The sequence below is a fragment of the Lathamus discolor genome, chromosome Z (genome assembly GCF_037157495.1).
Source record: "Lathamus discolor isolate bLatDis1 chromosome Z, bLatDis1.hap1, whole genome shotgun sequence".
NCBI lineage: Eukaryota > Metazoa > Chordata > Aves > Psittaciformes > Psittacidae > Lathamus > Lathamus discolor.
In genome coordinates, this window is record NC_088909.1 from 100,390,252 (window position 1) to 100,402,429 (window position 12,178).

The 12,178-nt window shown below is 57.5% G+C and overlaps 3 protein-coding genes across 3 annotated transcripts; all 3 read right to left on the reverse strand.

Moving 5' to 3' along the window:
* Positions 1-818: 818 nt before the first annotated feature.
* Positions 819-2,483, reverse strand: LOC136004950 (avidin-like). Its single transcript, XM_065661972.1, has 5 exons — positions 2,376-2,483; positions 1,835-1,954; positions 1,540-1,750; positions 1,080-1,200; positions 819-999 (listed from the first exon to the last, which is right to left on the reverse strand). The coding sequence occupies exons 1-5, from the start codon at positions 2,442-2,444 to the stop codon at positions 966-968; spliced, it is 555 nt and encodes a 184-aa protein (XP_065518044.1). The 5' UTR covers positions 2,445-2,483; the 3' UTR covers positions 819-965.
* Positions 2,484-6,229: 3,746 nt separating this feature from the next.
* LOC136004899 (avidin-like) lies at positions 6,230-9,029 on the reverse strand. Its single transcript, XM_065661859.1, has 4 exons — positions 8,850-9,029; positions 7,605-7,815; positions 7,056-7,176; positions 6,230-6,484 (listed from the first exon to the last, which is right to left on the reverse strand). Exons 1-4 carry the CDS (start codon positions 9,012-9,014, stop codon positions 6,451-6,453), a joined length of 531 nt encoding a protein of 176 aa, XP_065517931.1. The 5' UTR covers positions 9,015-9,029; the 3' UTR covers positions 6,230-6,450.
* A 220-nt stretch (positions 9,030-9,249) lies between these two features.
* On the reverse strand, positions 9,250-10,621 carry LOC136004900 (avidin-like). Its single transcript, XM_065661860.1, has 4 exons — positions 10,493-10,621; positions 10,202-10,412; positions 9,600-9,720; positions 9,250-9,385 (listed from the first exon to the last, which is right to left on the reverse strand). Exons 1-4 carry the CDS (start codon positions 10,562-10,564, stop codon positions 9,340-9,342), a joined length of 450 nt encoding a protein of 149 aa, XP_065517932.1. The 5' UTR covers positions 10,565-10,621; the 3' UTR covers positions 9,250-9,339.
* Between the last annotated feature and the right edge of the window lie 1,557 nt (positions 10,622-12,178).

Sequence of the window (12,178 nt, forward strand, 5' to 3'; positions counted from 1 at the left end):
AGGAAAATGGACCCAAGGGGGCAAAATGTGACAATCAAACCACATGCAAGTCTGCAGTGAGGCAAGCTGAAACGCAAAGCAGGTGGAAAGCATGCTAAATCCACAGATGCTGTTGGCAATGCTCTCCCTCAACATTCCTGGCAGGAAAACAAGGGAAGCAGCAGGAGGGGGCAGTCCCACCAACCCACTCCTATCCTTGGCCTGCTCACATCCCAGGCAGGGTGCCAGCACAGGGTGTTCAGCTCATCTGGGGTTATTTTGGGACTGTAGAGCTAAAGGACCAAGCTGCAAGCTGAGATTCCTGCAAATCCTTTGTCTGTCCAGGATGTGTGACTCACACGATCCCAGCACATTCCGTAAGTCACAAAATCCAATGGGCAGAGATTTGGGGCTGCAGCTGATGGATGTCCGTGTTCCTGTAAATCACACACTTTTCCCTAAGAGGAGTTTTGGATGTGCTGCTGCTCCCAGTGCTGAGCTGCAGGCACAGAGCAGCACTTCCTGCTTGCAGGAGCATGAAGCCAAGAGCCTGAGGGCTGCCTCAGAGCTGGGGAAACTGAGCTCTCATCCACCTTTTGGGAATGCAGAAGGGCCCCCAGCTTGTCCTCCTGTCACACTCACCCAGCATGGAGCAGGAAAGAGCCAGAGCCCTGCCATGCTTGGTGTTAGAGATTCACTTTGAGGATGCAGCATTCTATTTGGGCTGGAAAATGGGCTATTCTCTTCTTGGAATAACAGGGTGAGAGATCACCCTGTACCCACCACAGTGCTTTAGCCCAGCTTCCCCAGGACATACCCACAGACTGCACAAGGTTGGATTTGAAGTCAAAAATAGTTCATTTTATTAGTTTTTGGGGCACATCTTCCTTCAGGGCTGGTAGCAGCCCCCATGCTGGCACACACTGATAGTGCTCAGGGGCCTCAGGCTCTCCAAGTCTGAAGTAAGAAGGTTCCCCGTCCTCCTCTCAGGTCATCCTCTTGAAGGTGTTGCGTCCCACCCTGTGGGGAAGCAGAAGGCCACTAGTGCCCAGCCAGTGGAGGAGCAGGGGTCCCAGTGGGTCTGGGTGTGCTTGGCTCACCTTGTGGCTTTCCAGTCATTGTGTTGGGAGTCAACCTTCTCCCGCAGCATCCAGGAGGTCTGCAGAACCTCCTCGCTGCTGTCCTCACCAAAGCACTGGCCCACAAAGACAGCAGTGGAGTCTGAGGGTAAGCAGGGGCTGTCAGCATCCCAGCAGGACCCCAGCTGCTTATGGGGCTTCATGAGCATCAATGGGTTTCATGCTCAGGGAAAAAGGTGGGTCTCGGTATTTGCAGGGGAATGCTCTGGCAGTGACGCTGTTGAAGCAACTCTTGATGCCACCCAGCCCAAACATTGTTTTAGGAGGTCACCTGCTGCCTGCAGGCATTGTCCAGAGTGGGAACAGCTCAGGAAAGGACAGACTGGGGACAGGTGCAGGGACAAAGGGATAGGGATGGGCACTGGGACCTGCTTAAACTCCCTTCCTCATCCCACCTCCCCATCCAGGCGCAGCCACTGACCAGAAAACTTCCAGTTGACAGTGAATCCGAAGGTGCAAAGCCCATCCTCATCCAGGTGCTGGGAGCCAACAAGGGGGGATGGCTTGATGGGTTTCTGGGTGCTGGACACCGCAGTGTGGTACTCGCCTGAGAAGTTGCCGTGGTTGTCAACCTTGTCCACAAGCATCTTGGAGCCCAGGTCATTCTCCCACCAGCCAGTCAGGTCACATACCTACGGATGAGCAGATGTGTACCTGGGGGCTGCCAGCACACAGCCCCTTCCCCTGCCCACATACCCATGGAGTGCTGGACTCACTTTGCTTTTCCTTGTGGAGTGTTTCTGCCTTTGGTCCAGCCACCATTTGCTGTTGGTTGCCTTTGCCTCCTTCATGCTGGCCTTTTCCCCACCTGGGGTTTCATCTGCCTGGCAGAAGATCTTCAAAAAGAGGTAAAACACAGGGGCAGGCAGGTGAGATTTGCGACCCCAGGACACGCCTGCCTGTGCATGTGAGCATGTGTGCTCTGCACGGCACTGGTGCTTGGTGCGAACCCTCAGATTCATGCAGCCCCTGCAGCATCCCACTTGCAAGGCTCCAGCTCCAAACCCAGCCTGACCTCTCCACACCACACTTCCCCAGGAAGGCGCAAGAAGCCACCCCATCTGTGGACCCTGCCCCGGTTTCCTGCCTGTCAATGCCCATCCCTCCCGGGGACACAGACAGCCCCGGAGCATCCCCCGGCTCCCCTCGGCAGGACCTCCCGCTGGAGCAGGGGGTTCTCCCGCTGCCGGAGGGACCCTCCTGATCCCGGGCAGCCTCCCCGGGCCAGTGTCCCATCGTGTCCCGCAGCAGCTCCACCTGCATCCCTGCCGCGGCCAGCGCTGTCCCGGTGGGCACTGCGAGGGTGCAGAGCAGGCGGCGGCTCATCGTCGGCAGCAGCGAAACCGAATCCCGCCGTGCCGGGGCAGCCCGCCCCTTTTTATAGCACAACCAAGGCGCTGGCTTCCCGGAAAGCCTCGGCAGGAGGGACGGGGACGGGGACGGGGACGGGGATGGGGATGGGGATGGGGATGGGGATGGGGATGGGGATAGGGATAGGGATAGGGGTAGGGGTAGAGGTAGGGGTAGGGGTAGGGATAGGGATGTGGATGTGGATGGAGTTGAGGATGGGGATGGAGATGAGGATGGAGAAAGTGGGGATAGGGATGGGGATAGGGATAGGGGTGGGGATGGGGATGTGGATGGGGATGGGGATGGGGATGGAGATGAGGATGGAGAAAGTGGGGATAGGGAGGGGGATAGGGATAGGGGTGGGGATGGGGATGTGGGTGGAGTTGAGGATGGAGTTGAGGGTGGGGATGGAGATGAGGATGGAGAAAGTGGGGATAGGGATGGGGATAGGGATAGGGGTGGGGATGGGGACAGGGGTAGGGATGGGGATGTGGATGGAGTTGTGGATGGAGTTGAGGATGTAGTTGAGGGTGGGGATGGAGATGAGGATGGAGAAAGTGGGGATAGGGATGGAGATAGGGATAGGGGTGGGGATGGGGACAGGGGTAGGGATGGGGATGTGGATGTGGGTGGAGTTGAGGATGTAGTTGAGGGTGGGGATGGAGATGAGGATGAAGAAAGGGGTACAGGTAGGGATGGGGATAGGGATGGGGTTGGAGATGAGGGTGGGATCATGGATGGGGATAAGGAAAGGGGTGGGGATGGCGACGGGGATGGTGACAGGGATGGGGATGGGGATGGGGATGGGGATGGAGATGGGGATGGGGATGGGGATGGAGATGGAGGCAGAGATGGGGATGGGTAACAGAATGAGGATGGGGATGAAGGTGCAATGGGGACATGTAGGCTGCTATTACATGTCTATGGATAGGCTGTCTATAGACATGTAATAGCAGCCTCATGTTCACAAGCCCTCTTCCCCATGGGGAACTTCAACCACCCCAATAGCTGTTGAAGGGACAGCACAGCGCAACATATGCAATCCAGGAGGTTCCTGCAATGTGTTGCTGTTAACTTCCTTCTCCAAGTGATAAAGGAGACAACAAGGAGAGGTGCTATGATGGTCCTTCTCCTCACCAACAGAGTGGGGAAACAGAGAGGGGCTCATGGTGAATGTGAAGCCCAAGGGCAGCCTTGACTGCAGCGACCATGAACTGGTGGAGTTTAAGATCCTTAGAGCAGTGAGGAGGCTGCACAGCAAGCTTGATACCCTGGAACTCATGAGAGCAGACTTCATCCTGGGCTGCATCAAAGGAGTGTGTCCACCAGGTCGAGGGAGGTGATTCTGCCCCTCTACTCTGGTGAGATTCCACCTGGAGTCCTGCATTCAGCTATGGGGCCCTAGACACTAGAAGGATGTGGAGCTGCTGGAATGAATCCAGAGGAGGCCATAGAGATGCTGTGAGGGCTGGAGAAGCTCTGCCCTGGAGCCAGGCTGAGGGAGCTGGGCTGGGGCAGCCTGAAGAAGAGAAGGCTCCTGAAGGGGAGACCTGAGAGCAGCTCCAGTGCCTAAAGGGGCGACAGGAAACCTGGAGAGGGGCTTTGGACAAGGGCCTGTAGGGACAGGACAAAGGGAATGGCTTTAACCTGACACAGGGGAGATTGAGATGAGACATTAGGCAGAAGTTCTTCCCTGTGAGGGTGCTGAGGCGCTGGCACAGGGTGCCCAGAGAAGCTGTGGCTGCCCCATCCCTGGCAGTGCTCAAGGCCAGGTTGGACACAGGGGCTTGGAGCAACCTGCTCTAGTGGAAGGTGTCCCTGCCCATGGCAGGGGCTGGAACTGGATGAGCTTTAAGGTCCCTTCCAACCCAAACCTGCCTGATTCTATGTAGGACAGGTTGCCTCAGGTTGCCCACTGCTGTGGCCCAGCCTGAGGGTCCCTGGCCCTGTGTCTGATAGAGGTCTGGAGCTGGGCAGCCCTGGTTGCATGCCCCAGATGTGATGGCAGCAAACATCAGGGCAGGATGAGGCCAGGGCAGGCTGTTGCTGCAGGGGAGCAGGGCAGCTGCTGAAACATCAAAGACGGGGCCATATGGGAGGCAGGGCAAAGGTGTGGGACCTATGGGGCTGATGATAAGTGTGGCTTGGGAGCAGTGGTGTTGACACTGACAGTGTTGGCTTCCTGTAAACCTGTGGTTTTGCTTTCTGTTTCTGTTCAGTTTCGCAAGCAGGTTCTTTGCCTCATCCCTGATGCTGTATGCTGCCTTCTTCTGCATGCACAAGTCTGGGTGAGAGCAAGGGGCCCCAGTCCTCACAGCACAACATGGGTTCTTGCAGGGTAACAAAGAAAACACTCAATCAAGCCACAGAATTTTAGTTAGGCTAAAAAATGAAGCTAGACAAGAGGTAAAACCAGAATATTTTTGATCATACCTATTTCTATTCACATTCTTACCGTAAAAGCCTCATTTACAGGAAGGAAAATTTAATAAGCTTTTCTTTGGAATGCCGCATCGTAAACTGCATCTGTGCGCACGGAGTCATGTTATGAGCAGTCAGAAATGTATTTATAGAAAGCCTTTGTTCAGAATGGACAAGATCTTCTGTTCCATGTACTGCCCAGGACGTGACAGGGCTGAGAGCAGCCCCAGAGCTCAGCAGGGAATGAGGGAGAGGAGCAAAAGCTGAGGAAGGCTGGGGAAAGGCAGAAACACTATGAGAGGGAGAGGATGGTGGACAGGGCACCGCACTTCCCCAAGGCACTGTGTGCTTGCTGTCCCTGCGCCATCCATCAGTCTCTTCCCCCCAAGCAGCCCTGCATTCCTTAAGCAGCACCGTCCTTCGAGCCCTTCCTGCCTCTCCCAGCTCATCCCTGGGATGCTCAGGGGCACCCAAGCTGGGAGCCACGTGTTATGTATTGGGTAACTTGTGAGTTGGGAACTTCGTGAGCTAGTGAAGTGATAAATTAGTGAGTTCACGTGTTGGACCGGTCCGTGCAAAGGGCATTGTTTGATGTGTGTGCTTTCATTACCAATGAGCTGATAAAGCTTAACGTGCAGGTGATGTTGTCCTCTGAATCTGAGCTCCCAAAAGGAGCCTTATCGTGTTCCACCCTCTGGCTGGTCAGGCGACAACCAGATAGCGGGAAATGCAAGCATACGTGTATATACCCAGCATGGATCCCTCTAGGATCAGGCCTTAGACACCCAGTCTGCCCAGTAGCTACCCCTGGAGCCATGTGTCCTTCCTGTGGTCCCTCTAGAATCCAGCCTAGACTTTGGATCACTCCAAAACCCCACTATGGTCCCCTCTGTGGGAGCAGGCACCCGGCCCTCCCCTGTTACATGTACCCATGAACCCACACCCACACCAGCGGCTGGAAATGGAGTTCAATGGGGAGAGGAGGCAGACTGTGGTGCAGAGACGCAGGATGATGCCAGGTGAGGTGCTGGCTTTCCTGCGTGCAGCTTTCACCTTGACCCCAGCCATGGGGCATCCTGCTGGGATGGGGCTCCACACCAGGGGTGCTGCCTTGGGACACCCTTTGCAGGGCACCTGTAGATGCCCCACATGGGTGCATGGGCAAGAAGGCACCTGCAGTGGCCTGAGACCATGATCTGGAAGCAGGATGACCCAGCTTCTATCCTCCCCTTGTCCCCCAGTCCCACAAAACCCCTCCCTGCATTCCCCCTGCCACCACCTCACTCTGCTCATGGGCACAGGGTGGCTTCTTGCACCCAGGGACACACAGGGCACAGCTCTTTGCCAGGCACAGAGAGGTTTATTCAGCTCCATGTATGGGGGCAGCAAGCTTTGGGAAGTGATGCTGGGAAGCACTGGGAGGAAGCAGCACAGGGTGAGGGTGTGTTTCCAGCCAGGATACTGGGAGCAAACACGAGCCCAGCCCAGGACCAGGACAGTGGAGAGACTCAGGAATGCAGGTGGGACAGCAGGAAGCAAGCAGCTCCAATCTCCAGCCCCATCACTTGATGCGGGTGAAGATAGAGGTGCCAACCCTGCAGGAAGACATGTCAGCAGAGGGGAAGCAGGGCTGCAGGCTAGGGTTAGGGTTAGGGCTAGGGTTAGGGTTAGGGTTACAGTTAGGGTTAGGGTTAGGGCTAGGGTCAGCGTTAGGGTAAGGCTTAAGGCTAGGGTTAGGGTTAGGTTTAGGGTTAGGTTTAGGGGTAGGGTTAGGGTTACTGCTATGGTTAGGGTTTGGTTTAGGGTTTGGATCTGGGTCAGTGTTAGGGCTAGATTTAGGGCTACAGTTGGGTTTAGGATTAGGGTTAGTTTTAGAGTTAAGGCTAGTTTTAGGGTTATAGCTAGGGTTAGGTTTAGGGTTAGGGTTAAGGCTCAGGTTAGTGTTTGTGTTAGGGCTAGGGCTAGGGTTACGGTCAGTGTTATGTCTAGGGTTATGGTTAGGGGTATGGTCTGGGTTAAGTCTAGGGTTCATGTTAACTTTAGGTTTAGGTTTAGTGGTAGGGTTAGGTTCATTTTTTGGCTTGGTTTGGTTTATTCTAGTGTTAGTTTTAGGGCTAGGGTTAGGTTTAATTTTAGGGTTATTTTTATTGCAGGGACAGTGCTCACCTGGTTGCTCTCCATGAGTCCCTGCGGGATGGAACCTCTTCCCGCACAAGCCACGTTGTCTCCAGTGTCTCCTTCCCACGGCGGTCCACAAAGCACTGGCCCACGAATGCAGTGATAGAGTCTGGTGGGATTCAGTTGGTGTAGCGTGAGTTCAGGGTGTGTGCCCCAGACAGAGGAGCCTGATTCTGGCAGACAGGCAGACATACACCCCCCGCCCCTTGCACTGCACAAGACAGAGGGACCTCCATATTGCCTGGACAGATAGGTGGGCATTGTCCGTGCCATGTCCTTTGGACAGACAGACACCCCTGCCGTTCTCCAGACAGATGGACACCCCTGCCACCCTCCCAGATGACTCTCCTCCCAGCCACCCCAGGCAGACACCTCTCCCTGCACCAAGTCCCACGGCAGCAGTGTGAGCACTTGGCTGGTCCATGGCCACAGCCACGGTTTCTCTGGGTGCATGGGGGGTGTGTGGCGGCACCCCACTCCCAGCATGGGAAGGGGACGGCTGCCTGCCCCAGGACCCTGTGCTGGGTATCATCGTACCTGCGAACTGCCACTGCACGGTGAAGCCGAAGGTGGGCTGCCCCTTGCTACTGGAGTGCTGCAGGACCCCTTGCAGCGGTGACACCAGGATCTGCTTGTTGGTGGCTGCCACAGCAGTGTGGTAGGAGCCCGAGAAGGTTCCAGCTGCGTCCAGGGCCAAAAGGGTCATGTTGGAGCCCAGCTCGTTCCTCCACAAGCCCTGCAGGTTGCACTGGGGACCGAGGGGTGTGTGGCTGCCTTGGGCAGTGCCAAGCCACAGCTCACCCTCCAGCGTGCCTGAGCAGTGGGATGTGTGCCCCACATGCGTGGGGCTGGCACAGCCCGTCCACACTGCAGATGGGAGCAATGCGGACAGCACCTCCCCATCCCTTGGCAGGGCAGTGGGGTGCTGGGTATCCCCATAGGAGGGGTATGTGGCCAGCCAGAGCTGGCAGCCTCCTTGGTCATGTGTGCTGCACCATGACATGGCACGGCATGGCATGGCACAGCACACAGCAAGGGCAGGCAGCCTCTTGGACACAAACGCTCTATGCTCTGTGGCACAGCTTGGTATGGCACCGTGAAAGCATGCAACCCCCTCAAGGCATGCACACTGTGCCCCAGGGGTGGCAGAGCGTGGCACTGCACAGCACAGCACACGGTGGCAAAGTACAGTGTGGCACAGCACTACACAGCACGGCGCAGCACAGCATGGCACAGCACATGGTGGCAAAACACAGTCTGTCGCAGCACTGCATGGCACAGGACACGGTGGCAAAGCACAGCACATGGTGGCAAAGCACAGCGTGGCACTACACAGCACAGCACGGCATGCCATGGCACATCATGGCACAGCACGGCACAGCACCAGACAGCACAGTACAGCGCAGCAAGAGCAGGCAGCCCCTCGGCTGCTCGCGCTGCCCCTCAGGGATGGCACAGCAGGGCACGGCGCAGCAGGGCACGGCGCAGCACACGGTGCCAGAGTGCCACAGCACAGCGCGGCACGGCACGGCATGGCACGGCATCTCCCGCCACGGCACCAGGCAGCACAGCACCGCGCAGCAAGAGCAGGCAGCCCCCGGGCCGCGCACGCAGCAGCGGGGCACTGGGATGGCACAGCAGTGCAGGGCGCAGCAGCGCAGGGCGCAGCACGGCACGGCACAGTACAGCATGGCAGCGCGGAGCGCAGCCGTCCTGCAGGCACCCTGCGCGCTGAGCACGCCCGGCGCGGCGCTGCGCGGCGCGGCCCCCGGCTGCCCTTACCTTCCTGGCAACGGCGGAGCGCGGAGCGAGCAGCGCCAGGGCGAGCAGGAGGCAGCAGCCGCCGGTCCCCATGGCAGCAGCGGTGCTGGGGCTGCGAGCGCTGCCCACGCTGCGGCCCGCGCCCGCCCCGGCTCTTTTATGCCGGAGCGGGCAGCGGCCGCCCATGCCGGGCCCCCGGCCAAGGGCCACCGCGGTGGGACACGGGCCACCGGCCACCGCGGCGCAGCGAGCGGAGCCCCACGGAGCGCGGCGCGGTGGGGGGGCTGCGGCAAAGGCTCGGTACCCCCCGTGGCAGGGGGACACACTGGGCGCTGGTGGCAGAAGAGGTCATTGTCCCTCAGGGATGCCGTGGAGGGGGTGGTGGGATGTGGGTGCTGAGGCACAACACGACAACAGGTGGTGGGTGTTCACAGCAAAGCTTTATTGGGAGAAGCAATGGGGTTCAGGGGACACACAAACACTGCAGCGAGCTCAGGAACCCCCATCACCCTCACTCCTTCTTCGGGCGCAGGCGGATGAAGACATTGGTGCCAACCCTGTAGGACACAGAAGGAGGAGATGTAAGGGTGGGAATTGCAGACTTGCACAAGACAAGCCCACCCAGCCCTGTCTCCCCTAACAGCAGAAGCACTGTGGAGGGACCCTTGGGCACCATCCTCGGTCACCACCAGCAGCTCTGAGGGCACTGAGCACCATGAGGTGCACCGCTGCTGGGGTTGTGCAGGGGACCTGTGCAGGGCATGGTCTCACATGGTGGCTTTCCAGTCGTCCTTGATGCTGTCCACATTCGATCGCAGGAGCCACATCGTCTTCAAGACCTCCTTTCCCTCCTCATCCACGAAGCACTGGCCCGTGAACACAGTGACAGAATCTGCAGGGATGGGGCAGGAGGTGAAGGGAGCATGGACAAGGTGGCAGGTCAGTGCCCCGCACCCTGTCCCAGCACAGGGGGCAGGAGACCCGGGCTGTGCCTGCCCTCTTCAGACAGAGGGAATGGGGAGAGCAGGCAGGAGAGGTCTCGAGTAGAGATGGGCACACAGCAACCCCCCGGAGCATCCTCTGCGCCCTGGGACTGGGAGGTGACACCAGCCAAAGAGCTCCAGAGTCAAGGATGAGAAGAGGACAAGCGCTCTGCAGCCTGATCTCTGGCTGCATCAGTATTGGGGAGCATCAGGGACAGCACAGGGGATGTGAGAGCACAGGGGACACCAAAGGAGAAAGCAGGGCATCATCAGGGACACTGCTGTGAGGGCAGAAGAGCATCGTGGACATCACAGGAAGGGCAGGGGGCTCTGGGGACAGCGCGGTGGAGCTCTGAGGACACAGCAGGGGAGGTGGGGAAGGAGAAGCACCTGAAAAGCTCCAGTTGACGGTGAAGCCAAAGGTGGCCTGGCTGTTCTTGCCCGTGCGGTGCTGGGACCCCTGCAGCGGTGACACTTTGATCTCGTTGCCACTGGCTGTCACAGCCGTGTGGTAGGAGCCGAGGAATTCACCTTTCTCATTCACGGCCATGATGGTCATGTTGGAGCTCAGGTCATTGATCCAGCGCCCGGTCAACGTGCACTGGGGTGGAAGGGACCCATCAGTGGTGCTGCAGTGCAGCCCCTGCCCACCCTGCCCCTGCATCCCAGCCCTGCCATTACCTTTCTTGTGGAGAGGACCGGGGCCACCATGGCCAGGCTGAGCACGAGGAGGAAGGCGGTTGCGTGCACCATCTCTGCAGCAGCGGGCAGCGGGTGTACCTGGGGGTGTCCTCCTCGCAGAGCTCTGCTCAAGTGCCTGCTTCTCGCCTATTTATTGCTGCCGGGGCTGCGGTGGCAGCATCAGCGGCGGCGTTGTGCAATCTGGGTGTTCCCAAATTTGTAGTTCCCGGACAGATGAAAGTGTGTTTGCTGGCAGATATTCCCAGAAATGCCAGCTGAAGCAGTCCCTCCCTGCTCACACTGCCCTGGCACCTCATGGGGAAACCTTGGCTCTTGCAGCTCAGGGATCACCAAGACAGGGGAAACCACACCCGTATCCCTTTTGGACCCCTTCTTCCTCACCATTGCTGTGCCTGGGGTGCATAAAGGGTGCCGAGGAGCCCTACACCGGGGCACCCCAATATCACTGCAGCACACAGCCTCACCCTCCTCTTCCTCACCAGGCATCCTCGTGCAAACCCACCAGAAAGGCTCCTTTAAGGGCTTTGCTTTATCCTCCCCCAATACTGATGCAGCCAGAGATCAGGCTGCAGAGCACTTGTCCTCTTTTCACCCAAGGCTGGTATGTAGGTTTGCTGTTGTTTTTACAAACTGGCTTTTGTTGGAATTGCTTTATTTATGGAAAACAAGCATTCCCCAAATACCTTGGACATCACATTTTAATGATGACAAAGGTTGTATCGACGCAAGGATTCTTAAATAACTTTAAGTACATGTTTGTATATTTTCCCCTTACATTATAGTTGTTGCTGGCTGGAGAGGCTGTAATGGCTCTGTTCACATCAGAACTCTTCACCCCGTTCCTCAGTCATTTTCAAGGCAGCCTCCTGAAACATGTGTGTTTTAATTCCTCCAGGCATCACAGCAAAAGACTGTGGAGGATTCACCAGAAAATTCTCTTTTACCTAAAACGGAGACAGGGCAACTCTTTGCAACATCTCAGACATACTTCCCTAACTTTGCTTTCCCTTAACCTCACATTTGAGCCCCAGTTTGCTTCTGACAGCAATATTCACCACTACCCATGCTAGGGAGCATTGCATTTCTGCTGCTAGCACCTCAATGCTCCCCTCTCCTCTCTGCAGGAGCCACACAGCCCCATGGCACCCTTGCCTATGAGGGGTCCCTGACCAGAGAGCTGGCTGCCTGCGGGAAATTCCTGCCCCTCTGTTTGCTTCCCTCTGTCTCAGAAATGAACTGCTTGGCAAGGTATGTTTTTTCCCCTGTTTGCTTTGGCTGTGTTTTTGGCAACCAGGTGCTGCCTAGAGTGAGGCTGACGTTTGTGACAATGAGCTTGGTCAGTCTGGAAAGGTTGTGTGGGCAGGAGGGGCAGCCATCACCCTCTCACCATCACCCCCTCTCCTTCACACCCTTGCCATCACCCCTCTTCTTCACCCCATTGCAATCACCCCCTACCACCCCCTCTCCTTCACCCCTCTCCATCACCCCCTCTCTATCACCCCCTCTCCTTCACCCCCTTGCCATCACCCCCTCTCCATCACCCCCTCTCTTTCACTCCCTTGCCATACCCCCTCTCCTTCACCCCTCTCCACCACCCCCTCACCATCAACCCCTCTCTTTCACCCCCTTGCAATCATCCCGTATCACCCCCTCTCCTTCACCCCC

Excerpts from the sequence above, each read along its gene's own strand:
- LOC136004900 (XM_065661860.1), bottom strand. The coding sequence starts at position 10,564 with ATGGTGCACGCAACCGCCTTCCTCCTCGTGCTCAGCCTGGCCATGGTG. Across the intron at positions 9,721-10,201 it reads CGTCAACTGGAGCTTTTCAG|ATTCTGTCACTGTGTTCACG; the intron begins GTGCTTCTCCTT and ends CCATCCCTGCAG. Across the intron at positions 9,386-9,599 it reads GACGACTGGAAAGCCACCAT|GGTTGGCACCAATGTCTTCA; the intron begins GTGAGACCATGC and ends TGTGTCCTACAG.
- LOC136004950 (XM_065661972.1), bottom strand. The coding sequence starts at position 2,444 with ATGAGCCGCCGCCTGCTCTGCACCCTCGCAGTGCCCACCGGGACAGCG. Across the intron at positions 1,955-2,375 it reads TGGCCGCGGCAGGGATGCAG|ATCTTCTGCCAGGCAGATGA; the intron begins GTGGAGCTGCTG and ends CTCTTTTTGAAG. Across the intron at positions 1,201-1,539 it reads TGTCAACTGGAAGTTTTCTG|ACTCCACTGCTGTCTTTGTG; the intron begins GTCAGTGGCTGC and ends GCTTACCCTCAG.
- LOC136004899 (XM_065661859.1), bottom strand. The coding sequence starts at position 9,014 with ATGGGCGGCCGCTGCCCGCTCCGGCATAAAAGAGCCGGGGCGGGCGCG. Across the intron at positions 7,816-8,849 it reads GCTCCGCCGTTGCCAGGAAG|TGCAACCTGCAGGGCTTGTG; the intron begins GTAAGGGCAGCC and ends CTCGGTCCCCAG. Across the intron at positions 7,177-7,604 it reads CGTGCAGTGGCAGTTCGCAG|ACTCTATCACTGCATTCGTG; the intron begins GTACGATGATAC and ends GAATCCCACCAG.